The sequence below is a fragment of the Nannobrachium achirus genome, assembly GCF_963921795.1.
Source record: "Nannobrachium achirus genome assembly, chromosome: 5".
In the NCBI taxonomy this organism is placed as follows: Eukaryota; Metazoa; Chordata; class Actinopteri; order Myctophiformes; family Myctophidae; genus Nannobrachium; species Nannobrachium achirus.
The window spans coordinates 36,211,258-36,223,720 of record NC_137814.1 but is presented as its reverse complement, the minus strand read 5'-3'; the positions used below and the strand labels follow the sequence as shown (position 1 = coordinate 36,223,720).

The following is a 12,463-nucleotide window of genomic DNA, read 5'->3' as shown; positions in this document are numbered from 1 at the left end:
GCGTCGCACCTCAACATGTTTTGAGTTTGTAGATCTAATATTTCCTCAATTCTTGAAAAATTATGAAAGAGAAAGTAAAAGTGATTAGGTCTGTGAGCTTTATAAACATTGAACCAATGAAAAGTATTAACAAGAGCTTATAACTAAATAATAACTATATTGGATCAGTAGGGAATTTTTCCATTTTACAGAAAAGTAACAGTTTTCGACGTACACGGTTTCCTCCCTACAGTGACGATGGGCCTATACGGTATATCGTCACTGTTCGGGCAGAAACCTTGTATCTCCAAGTTTCAAATGTGTATGTTTTTTTGTAAAGTAAAGCCCTGCTTCAGAATCATCATATAAGTATGTCACACAAAACTAATGAAAATAGCAGATCTACAAGCACACAACACCTAGATTGGCTATTTTCACAATTTTTGGAGCTGTGTGAAGCACAGGCTCCCTATACGTGGCCGTGTGGGTCTGTCTGTGTGTCTGTCTGTCTGTCTGTGTGTGTGTCTGTATGTAGCCTGAACTTCCTAAACTTCGGCACGCCACTAGTCCCACAGTTTTGCCACCACACACTCGCGCCATATGTCAAATCGAACGGCTTACTCGGGAATCGTGGGCTATTACTTTTCTAAGAGAAAGGTTCTATAGTTTAATTGATATTAATTTATTAGTGAATTAATTTTCCCCATTGACTTATAATGGGAATCGCAAAAACTCACATTCAATTATTTGTCTCTCGCAAACCATAGGGGCTAGAGTTTCAAGACTTGGAGAGGAGGTTCATAATGATTTCAAGGATTAAATAAAAAATAATTGTGTCATTTGGCCGCATGGTGGCGCCATAACACCCCACTTTACGTTTTGGCCTGTAACTCTTGAACCGTAGGTCGGAAAATTTAAAATATTTTTTCCCTGGATTCCTTGGGTCATGACGCATCTCCCCATATAGGCCACGCCCATTTGCGCCATGATAGATTTTCCGCCATCTTGAATTTTCTCCAAAAAACACTTTTTGCTCCTTTTCCTACATATTTTCTTCAAATGTCACAAAAATCGGTACACATGATCCACACACACACACACACACACACACACACACACACACACACACACACACACACACACACACACACACACACACACACACACACACACACACAGCTCCACTTCACACGGGTGTGATTTTTTAAATGATAAATACAAAAGCGGTTTTGGACATACAAGGTTTCCACCCGACAGCGATGATAAGCCTATATATATAGTGTAGATGATTCAGGGTTTCCACTCCTACGCAGCACAGATTCCTTGTCTCCCAGCTTGTTGAGCTGAGAACGTGGCCCGGCACCAGGTACCGGCCCACTGAATGAATTAAACAGTGTTAGCAAGTTAATCATCTGTTCTCTTTGCAGCCGACTTGTCTGTCTCTGAGAGATTCATAATACAACTAGTATTATCAAGTCCACAGAACAAGACCACACAATGGAGTGCAATGTGTAGTTACAAGTAAACAAATAAACAAATAAACAAACAAATACACAACTAACTTACTAGCTAACTAACTAACTAACTAAATAAATAAATATGCTAGATTTTAAATATACACGAAACCAACCTTATGTGCCGTAAAACAAGTGTGAATTAAAAAAGCTTGTTTTAATTTTGACTATAGGCCTACTGTCCACTTTAACCCTGACATCCCCGTTTTGTCATTACAGGCAAAAGTAAGATAAATCTATCTCACTAAGCGTGGTTAATAGCAATGGGTGTGCGCGCGCGCGCGCGTGCGTGCTTGCGTGCGTGCGTGCGTGCGTGCGTGTGTGCGTGTGTGTGTGTGTGTGTGTGTGTGTGCATTAGATCAGTAAAAGAAAAAAGAAATGCAGCAAAGTGTATGCAATAAGTATCATAACAAACAGTTTGGGTTATAACTTTTAACATTTAGTATTGAATAAATCACAAAATGAAAAGGTCACTCTTCCATACCGCTTAATTTTACACTGATCTTATTTTGATTAGATACACATGTCATAACATGGCCTGATAATTAAAGTGGATAGCAACACGCGATATCCACGAAAGTCATCCCCCTTAATTAATTTGAAAAGCCCTCTTTTGTCATGAAAATAATGGCGTATAGGGTTTAATGAGACATATGCGCCGAATAATTGGTTTCATTTATAGAAAGGATTTCAGTATTTAATGAGGTAAAACTTTTAGCGCCATGAAAATCTCGGCCATAAGCGGTCATACGCATTTCAGCACAGAAATGACTGGCACATCTGTCAGCCAAGAAACTTATGCTACATTAAGCTTTTTTAATTTTTTGTTATAATGGTGATGACCTAAAACCAGCCGCCCCCAGCTGCCATCTTGGTTGTGTGTCCTAGAAAACAGATGACACAGCTGTCACTGAAAAACTATACCACCCGCGTATATTATTTCTGTGTCTGTGTTGAATAGAATTAACATTGGCTTAGTGTGGTAGTTTGCTCCGCGTTAGAGCATCCCTCATTTCAATATAATGTGTATTCCACTGAGCATTACATTTTTCAAACTCGTCCATGCAAAATTGCAGGGTTGCAAAATCACCTTTTCATAATCAGCATCATGTTTTTTTATGAAGAGTATTGTTGTTTTAATATTTACATTATAGTATAGTATAGTTTTTCTGGTTCATCTGGATGTCTAGCTAAACTGGGATCATGTAATGAATGCTTTATGTCTCATAGACCTTCATGAGGCATGGATACCTGATGATGGTCTATCACCATGTGACCTATACGGTCACCGAAACACTGTGAAACAGTGAATTTAAATAGTGTGTGGATGTTCCTTCTTTTTTATAATTACTTCTTTATCCTGCACCTGAACCCAATTGACCATAATCACATGGCAGGCATTTTCCCTTATGACTCGGGGGCTTCCCAACCCCCGAGTATGAAGTCAGAGCAAAATGGCCACCGTGTAAATATAGACAAGGCGGTTGGATGTACACACCAGTGACCTTATTCCTTCATGTTCCATTAAATGTTTAGGACACACTCATTGAGGTGGATGAAAATGGGACCCTGGACTTGAGCATGAAAAAGTGCAAGACGGAGAATGTGAAAGCCCACACACAGGTGCCTTCAGAAGAGCGGCTCTCTTCTCCTGAGTGCACCATGTCCAAGGCCGGCAGTGTGCTCATCAACCCTGCCTTCTATCAGGCCCTGTGTGAGAGGGACTGCTGGGAGAGCCCCATCCCCATCAACTTCAGTACAGCACAACTTTTGCAAGAGGTAAAATCACAGTATATTTCAGGGGTCTTCAACGTTTTCAGGCCGGGGACCCCTTATTTGAGCGAGAGATGAAGCAGGGAGGGACCCCCACAACCTTTTCATAGATATAGTTTCATTCTTTGACAGCACGATCATCAGCGTATTTTGGATTCATGTTAATGTGTGTTTCCTGATATTTAACCACTTGAACCGCCAATACTTAATACACTTGACCTTTCACTGTCTGCTCTTTTCCCCATCCAAACCTCTTTGCCGAAAATAGCAGATCTACAAGCTCACAACGCCCCGTAGCGCAAGGTGTTGTGAGCAGTCATCTAATTTATTTTAGTTTTCAGTCACAGCTACTAAAGACAATAACAGCCTTTGTGTGACTCAGTAATGAAGAGGTACGATGGACAAGAACTCTAACATGGATTCCTAACAGATAGTACACACTCTAAATGTTTGAATAAGTTGCCAGAGACCAGTGTTACTATATTTCACTGAAATAAGCTCCCCAGTGCCAAGTACAACAAGAATAGACCGCTCAAATAGAAATTATCATCTTCTTCTCTCACATCTTGCAAATCTAAGAATCTGTGACATACAGTATTTATACCGGGGACATGGACCAAGCCGGGGCCTTTAGAATGTTCCCAAGGGCCCCCAGGGGGATTTTAATCTGGGCTTCAGGGCTCTGTTTCTTTTATTCTTTTCTTTTTATAGGTGGGATCCATTTTTATGCTTGATATCAAGAAGCCTCATGTCTGACCTGCTTCTAAATCATACACAGCATCTGGTGGCAACGGAATCTTGTCTTTGGAAAATAAAAGGAAATCTAAATGTCATGGCTGTACATCATAAATACTGTAGGGATTAAGTATGACTTTAAATGGATGTATGGTTTACTACAGTATAAGTATCCTTAAGCATAATCGCTTTGCCTTGCACTCTAACCCCAGGGCTTGTGTTTTAAGAGCATTAAGTGGGACTTTCCATTGATTATTCACTTTTAGGTCATTGCGGATCATGATCGAGTCTGAAGATTCAAATAACAATGTGCACTGGTTTAAGGAGCAGGGGCGTCACAAGGGGGGGGGGGGGGGGGGGAGTGGGACTGATTTACTAGTTTATTTTATATTTAGCTTTTAAAAACCGAGTGCCGCGCTGCGAGCTTGTAGATCTGCTATTTTAGAAAAGTCGTGAAAATGTGTGCAAATCTTTGAATATAATATGTAGTTTTTAAGCAAACATTTGTAATGTCCCTGGCTAAATATTTTGAGATGGGGGTTCTGTGGCCAAATACATATCATTTTGGGGGTCCTTCACATGAAAAAGTTTGAGCACCACTGACTTATTAGGTTTTTCAAAAAACCTTAGGAGGATTTGAAATATTCAAAGACTTGCAGAAATGTTCACGATTTTTCAAAAATAGCAGATCTACAAGCTCACAGTTAAAGCACAAAATAATTCGTTCCCAGTCTAAATGGGTTAACCCCCACCCCCATGAAGAACATTCATGGGGGCCCGCAGGGAATCCTTGTACCCAGGGCCTGGAATTTGGTGCGACACCCCTGTTAAGGAGACATATTATGTATTTGTTTCTCAGCAGGAGGACCTTGATGAGGCTTCCCTGGAGGACCAACATTATCAAGATAACGGCAGCATGCTCTCCCCCAAATCCAAGCTGCTATTACGAGATGCTAAGAAGGAACTAATGAGGTGATGATGCGCTGTTAAATATTGGGGTTTATTTTAAAGGGGTGGGGTAGAAATCTTGTGGCATCTTCACTCGGTCATGCGTGAATAATGAGATGTTCCCTTTAAAAAGGTCAGTGAACAGATGGCCAGTAATAATAACAAAAGTGTAATTCCAGACAAGACCTTTGCTCAGTACGACTACAAGTGAGTGAAAGCCCTGTTTCTCAAATGGGGGTACACGTACCCCTAGTGGTACGCATAGGTACTACAGGAAGTATGTGAGAAAGTGGGAAATGGAAGAATTTAATTAGCCTATGTTTAGTCTATTAGTTTCTATTAGTAGTAAGTTAAAGGAATACATGGATTCAAAAAGCCGGGAAGTTTCAGAACCACTGAGCTAAAGCACGCTGAAACTACTCACTGTCCACGTTCTGTCCTGTTGCCCCATGATATATCACATCGTTTTGACTGATATGTCTGCAGGTTCATGTGGAGAAGAAATGTATCTAATTGAAAAGTGAGTTTTTACCTGTACGACATACTTGTACTACACAAGCTTGCGGCTCTTGACTCTTGTAGCTAGAGTGCATGTTCTGCTGGGTATACTCTTGAGATTCACCCCCACAGGAGGTGTATAGGCCTGTCTAGACTCCACAGCACAGCATTTACCTCTGCCTAGGGTGACCATATCTTCAGCCACTCAAACCGGGACACAAAACACTGTTGCCTAAAACTGGGACCCTAAAAGCAATGCGCACGTTACCGCGCACGCGCGTGCCCATTCTCTAACGTTCGTGCACGCGCACACACGCACCGCAGGGTTGCAAACAGGCAGTGAGTGATTGACAAACAGCCTCAGCGTTGAATTCAGACACGCAATGAATTTGTTCCTTTTTTCTGATTGGTTAGGTGAGCATGTTTTCATGAAAAGAACATGATAAATGTCTATGCAACCACCGAAAACAGCTACTATTATTTTAATTCTGGCGAAAACCGGGACAATTTTGCAGTGAATGTTGAAAACCGGGACATAATAGCGTTTTAGAGATATTTGTCGGGACACTGGGACACGCAGCTTGAAAACGGGACTGTCCCGGGTAAAACGGGACGTCTGGTCACCCTACCTCTGCCTCCCTTTTTCCACTGCATTCAGAAATGAATTTTAGGCAATGTAATATAATTTTCTACTAAATTTCTCTGCTGTACTAACTCTTACCACAGTGTCCATTAACCACTTAAGCCCTATATGTATACTTTGTCTTAGGACGAAATGATGTGGGGAGAAAAGCAGATCTACAAACCCACAGCAAGTCACATTGCGACACTATGCGAGCTTGTAGATCTGCTATTTTCAAAAGATTATTATTATTATTTTTAAGATAATACATGTTTAGACTTTTTTTAGTTATCTTTTTTAGTTCTTTGCTTAATTCCCCCAAAATAGAGACAGTGAAAGTGGTTAAAATAAAGCATCTCTGAAAAGATACAACACAATAAAAGGTATATGGCACGATCACGATGAGGATACTTCTCTATGTATTAAACGCTTGTTTCCTCCGCAGCTGTCCAACCCCAGGCTGTGATGGCAGTGGCCACGTTACAGGAAATTATGCATCGCATCGAAGGTAGTGTAATTAATTACACACTCATTAGCACCAGCCAGAGGATATATGGACTGGGATAACAATGTCGATGTTTTAATGTTGATCATTATTACAGTTTAAAACCTGCGTTAGGAGCAGCTCACATGATTGGGAATTATACCCTCTGTCATGCTTTTAATTGTTGATGTTTTATGAAGATAGGGCAGAATTGTGTCCCCCAAATAATTTGTTGGTGCACACTAGGGCGTGTTCACATTGCTTAGTTATATATATCGTCGTTGTCGAGCGGAAACCTCGTATCTCCAAGTTTCAAATTTGTACGTTCTTTCGTAATGTAAAGCCCTGCTTCATCATACAAGGCCGTCGCACAAAAGTTTCATTTTGTTTTATTTTAAAAATGATTTAAACTAGTGAAAACAGCAGATCTACAAGCACACAACGCCTTGCGGTGCGAGGCGTTGTGTGCTTGTAGATCGGCTGTTTTTCACATTCATGATGAATGCAAAACGGACGGTTTTGGACATACAGGGTTTTCACCCGACAGAGACGATATGAATAGTTAACGAGGGTCCTCCATGGGGTCTATACGTGGTCCCATCCTCCAAAATAGCAGATACAGCTCAATGTGTTACTTTGTGACCCGTTGTGAGCTTGATCTTTGCCTTAGCAATGATTTACCCAGAATAAGGATGCTATAGGCTTCATGTGTTATATACAGGTTATATACTGTACCGCCCTCTGTCCTCAAGATCAGCAGGGCTCCAACAGTGCATTGAAATGATGGCTCTCTCTTCATCTAGTGTTTCTGGATGTCCCCTGGCCGACAAGACACTCAAATCACTGATGGCAGCCAACTCTCAGGAATTAAAGTATGTGCCCTGGGTCTAACCTCTGTGATTTGTGATAGATCGTTCACTGTATGAGAGCTATCTTATTCTTCAGCCTCTGTCGATGCTGTCCTTTATTGCCTACAGTATAGATTACATGGAATATCGGTCTAATTAACATGAACTTGTTACTGAGTGCAGGGGTGTCGCACCAAATTCTGGGCCCTGGGTACAAGGATTCACTGCAGGCCCCCCATGAATGTTCTTCATAGGGGGAGGGGGTTTAACCCATTTAGACTGGGAGCGCATGATTACGCATTATTTTGTGCTTTAACTATTGAAAAATAGCAGATATACAAAATCACATCGAGATTATAGATCTGCTATTTTTGAAAAATTGTGAATATTTCAAAGAATTGAATATTTCAAATCATTCTAAGGTTTTTTGAAAAACCTATGTTTCTATGTTAGTTAGTGGTGCTCAAACTTCTTCATGTGAAGGACCCCCAAAATGATGTGTATTTGGCCACGGACCACCATCTCAAAGTGTTTAGTTCCAGGGACCCCCCAGAAGCGGAATTTGAGTTAAAAAATGTTCGCTTAAAAAATAATATATTCAAAGATTTGCACACATTTTCGCGACTTTTCAAAAATAGCAGATCTACAAGCTCGCAGCTGTGAGCTTGTATATCTGCTATTTTTCAATAGCTAAATAATTAAGGCCCCTACACCTTTGGGCCCTAGTGACCCAGTCCCACTTCCCCCCCTTGTGACGCCCCTGGCTGAGTGTTTGTATAACTTGGATGCATATTAACAGCACGCTGTCGTCCCAGTCTTTTCTCTAATAAGATACGCCCGCATGGCCTTTGTGTCTCCTCTCAACCTGCAGGTGCCCAACACCTGGCTGTGATGGATCCGGGCATGTTACTGGGAACTATGCTTCGCACAGAAGGTATCCTGTCTGACCAGATTGCAGGAAAAAAAATAAGTAATTAGAACTGAGCACAAATTATATTTGTCTGAAGCATGGCAGAAGTATTGTGTTCTGTTAATACAAATAAATGCAGCCAACATTGTGTGTCAATATTTGCAGTATACGTTAATCGTTACATTGCATTCTCTTCTGCATTAGCACTGTATCCTGTAAGTATTTTAAAACACCAAAGAATGGGCCACAATGCAAATGCATATACATGATAGGGGATCTCTGCAATGGCAAGAGACAGATATCTGACAGAGTGTAATGGAAAGTTTGTATTTCCTAAATACGTTCATACATACAGTATTGTCACCGTCGGGCAGAAACCTCCTATCTCCAAGTTTCAAATGTATATGTTTTTGTAAAGTAAAGCCCTGCTTCATCATACAAGACTGTCGCACAAGACTAGTGAAAATTGCAGATCTACAAGCACACACCGCCTCCTGGTGCGAGGCATTGTGTGCTTGTAGATCGGCTATATTCACTTTTTTTAAATGATAAATACAAAACAAACGGTTTGGGATATACCGGTACAAGGTTTCCACCCGACAACAACGATATACAAAAGCGTTATATGTTTCACAGAACTAAAGTGTTGACTTTAGCCATGTCTAAATGGTTGTTTGTTCCTTTTGTCTCCCAACATCTCCAATCATTGTTCAGTCTGTCAGGATGTCCACGTGCCAGAAAGGGAGGTTTGAAGCTCACACCAAACAAGGATGAAAAAGAAGAACAAGAAATGAAGTAAGAGAGACTATTGCGCCAGATAGAATTACTAGCTTAAAAATAAAACAACAGGGGGGGTAATCATGAAACGATCTTATTGCTCTCAACGAAGCATATTATACCTGGAAGCCATTAAGTTAAACAAAGGAAATAATATTTCTCTTGTCCCAACATTAGTGAATTATTTTCTAAGGATTAACAACATGTTTATAGGGCATGTTTCAGGCTTTTACGTTTTGTCCTATTGGCTGAATGGAATATCTGGCTTATCACCCTTTTCACTGAGTGCTTTCTTTGTAATTATAGTATTCATTGTCATATGAAGAAAATGTTGAAAGGCTTCTGTGCCTTTGCACTCAATCGAAGCTTAATCATTCTAGTTGTTGTCTCTGCAATAGAGTTATTGAGAAAAAAAAAGAATAATATTAATGTAATTGATTTGCTGCTTAAATCCAAAGTCAGATATATGAAACCTTGTTTACTTATACATCTGGACACTGATTATATATTTTTTTCTTTTTAATTACTAATGCAAGGGCCTGAGCTTAGGAATTAAACTGGCATAGATCTCATAAACATTAAAGAGAGAAAGGGAGAGAAAGGGAGGGGGCAGTGCATCAAACCTACAGTGCATCTATAGTGTCCCTAGATTATTGTAAATAGTGGGCCATATGGCATGCTTCTATTGTCCGGGTGCCTAGCATGGAGCTACCTACCTGTGGTAGATGTAAGTAATGGGACTGATGCTGTTTTGTTCTCTAAGTGCTGTTTCTCTGTTGAGTAATAAAGTGCTGAAACAGGCTTTTCGCGGTGGCACTCTACGGTATGTGTGCCATTTGTATCATCTCACACAACCTTTCACCTTTCTCGATAAGGGAAGGGGTGAGCAACCTCAAAATTACATTCTTTCGCATGAGGGGACACATGACAATTATCTGTAATTCATGTCACCCCATTACTGACCCACAGAAAACAGATGTGGAAATGCAATTACAAAACTCTTAATGATATTCAGCAAGAATCGTTTGTCTGTTTTCAAGCACAAACATCAATAAGCCCACACTGTACCGTATGTATTCAACAAAGCAGCATTTGTTCTTCCTAAAGTTTTTGTGGATTAGCAAGTTGTTGTTAGTATGATTACTTGCGTCCATTTCTAGTTTTGTTGACTTTATTTTTAATCAGCATTTGGCAGGATTAATCAACATAATGGTTAAATGAATCTTCCGGTCTAGTTATGGAGAGGTTTTTATGAACTCAGAGAATTAATTGATTTACTGGTTATGCGCTCTTGTAGTTTTAAGTTAAACAATTGTCAATTGACAATTTTACAAGTAGCCTAATATTTTTGTATTCAATTTGAGTTAATTATTAACATGAAGCAGAGTTTAACAACAATAAAATGTCCCCTCTCATCAATTTAGTGGTCATAATCATTGCAGAACATAAAACAGCAGTAAAATCTTGAGTTTCAACATTTTGCTTGTGAATGACCTGGATTTTACGGGTAATTATGTTGCACACTAATAGCACAACGAAAAAAGATACCAAATCTGACATCTTGATTCTGTCTCTGATAGATGTACAGTAATTGGATGTGATGGCCAGGGCCATGTATCAGGCAAATACACATCCCACCGCAGGGCAGGGAGTTGTCCCCTTGCTGCCAAAATGCAGAAGGAGTCCCCCATCAATGGACTGGCATTTCCCTGGAAGTCCAATAAACAAGAACTGCCCCACTGTCCCTTGCCTGGATGCAATGGCCTTGGACATGCCAATAATGTTTTTGTCACACACCGAAGGTGAGGCCACCCCTCCTTCATTTTGTGTCTAAACAATACTGCTGGTGACAGAATTGCATTCACAGTGACACAACCGTTAACCTTAACTTAACTATATCAATTTTTACCCCCGTTAGCTTGTCTGGTTGCCCACTGAATGCACAGAGTATCAAAAAGAAGCAGTCAGGAGAAGAGATGATGACCATCAAACTGAAAGCCAGTAGTGGTAAGCTGTTTTGACATGTTTAACCAAGTGTGCTGTAGCCAAGGTTATTGTAGTTTTTACTTTTAATTCGTTTTTAAGGTGGGTTTACTAGTTTAGTTTTGATTCATTTTAGTGTTAGTTTTATATTGATAATAGATTTGTGAGGGGCAAGATTCAACAAGGTCAGAAAAATAGCAGAGCCACACGCTCACAATGTGGTGCAACCTCACCTGTGAACTTGTAGCTACAGTATCAGAAATGTGCAGCAAAGAGATTTGGTGTCAGGGCAAGTATAGAGCCCTGAAGGACTAGCCTGGCATGGCCATAATAATATCACCAGAGCTATTTTTTAGCTGTTTCAGATTCGTCTGGTTTCCAGGCTACTGGTGGACCATGGTCAACTAATAGGGTTTAAGTGGTTAAAGCACTTGTATATGAATTAATTTCACTTAATGAAAGCATTTGAGGCTCCTCAGTAATTTATTTAGCAGGATTCACAGTTTGTCGTATGATGAAAAGTCTGTTGTTTCACTCAGGTGTTGAAAACAATGAGGATGTCCATCATCACTTGGATCACGAAATAAAAGATCTCAATGAATCTAACCTGAAGATAGAAGCAGACATGGTGCAGCTTCAAACCCAGGTAAGTATCCACACTGACAAGACTCAAAATACCATAAACTGAGATCGTGGCTTCCTCAAGTTTACAAGGTTCCTTCCTCTCCGAAAGCAGATCTCATCGATGGAATGTAACCTGAAGACAATTGAGGAAGAAAACAAGATGATCGAACAGCACAATGACAGCCTTCTGAAGGAGCTCGCTCGCCTCAGCCAAGCTCTCATTAACAGCCTAACAGATATTCAGCTGCCTCAAATGGTACAGTAAGCCTCATCCATGTTCTCCACCTCAAATAATGTCATTGTTGCATCCCTAGAAACACACATTCTATGAATTGTCATTATGCTGTGCATGTTTACTAATAGACAAACATGTTTTTGTTGCAGGGCCCCATCAGTGAGCATAATTTTGAAGCCTATGTGAACACATTAACTGATATGTACAACAACTCGGAGCATGAATACTCTCCGGAGTGCAAGGCCCTCTTGGATAATATCAAACAAGCTATTAAGGGCATCCATGTTTAAGCCGTAGAGCTACCAAGAGGTATCTTTGACTTGGAATAATGGCACTAGATAGCTCTATTTTACTGAAGAGTGCTGGCTAGGCTGCATACAGTATAAGACAAGGCTTTTGGAAATGTGTTCGAAATTTCCTCGTAAATACACTGCACTGAGAAAATTACCAGCCAGATTTGTAATGCTTACTGTTTCTGAATTCACTTGATATGTGTTTCCTGGTGAGATTTTTACCCCTCTTGCACTTAATTA

General features: G+C 40.3%; 1 protein-coding gene across 1 annotated transcript in view; it reads left to right on the top strand.

The window, feature by feature from the left end:
- The window catches only part of st18 (ST18 C2H2C-type zinc finger transcription factor), a gene marked incomplete at both ends in the record, with an annotated part of 49,407 nt that extends 37,187 nt beyond the window's left edge, over positions 1 to 12,220 (top strand). Inside the window, 11 exons of the mRNA XM_080726256.1 lie at positions 3,030 to 3,272; positions 4,861 to 4,973; positions 6,515 to 6,577; positions 7,357 to 7,425; positions 8,273 to 8,335; positions 9,026 to 9,106; positions 10,669 to 10,890; positions 11,007 to 11,095; positions 11,611 to 11,717; positions 11,805 to 11,951; positions 12,080 to 12,220. Of these exons, the coding sequence (XP_080582382.1) occupies positions 3,030 to 3,272; positions 4,861 to 4,973; positions 6,515 to 6,577; positions 7,357 to 7,425; positions 8,273 to 8,335; positions 9,026 to 9,106; positions 10,669 to 10,890; positions 11,007 to 11,095; positions 11,611 to 11,717; positions 11,805 to 11,951; positions 12,080 to 12,220 (1,338 nt within the window). The remainder of the gene's footprint in view (positions 1 to 3,029; positions 3,273 to 4,860; positions 4,974 to 6,514; positions 6,578 to 7,356; positions 7,426 to 8,272; positions 8,336 to 9,025; positions 9,107 to 10,668; positions 10,891 to 11,006; positions 11,096 to 11,610; positions 11,718 to 11,804; positions 11,952 to 12,079) is intronic.
- Between the last annotated feature and the right edge of the window lie 243 nt (positions 12,221 to 12,463).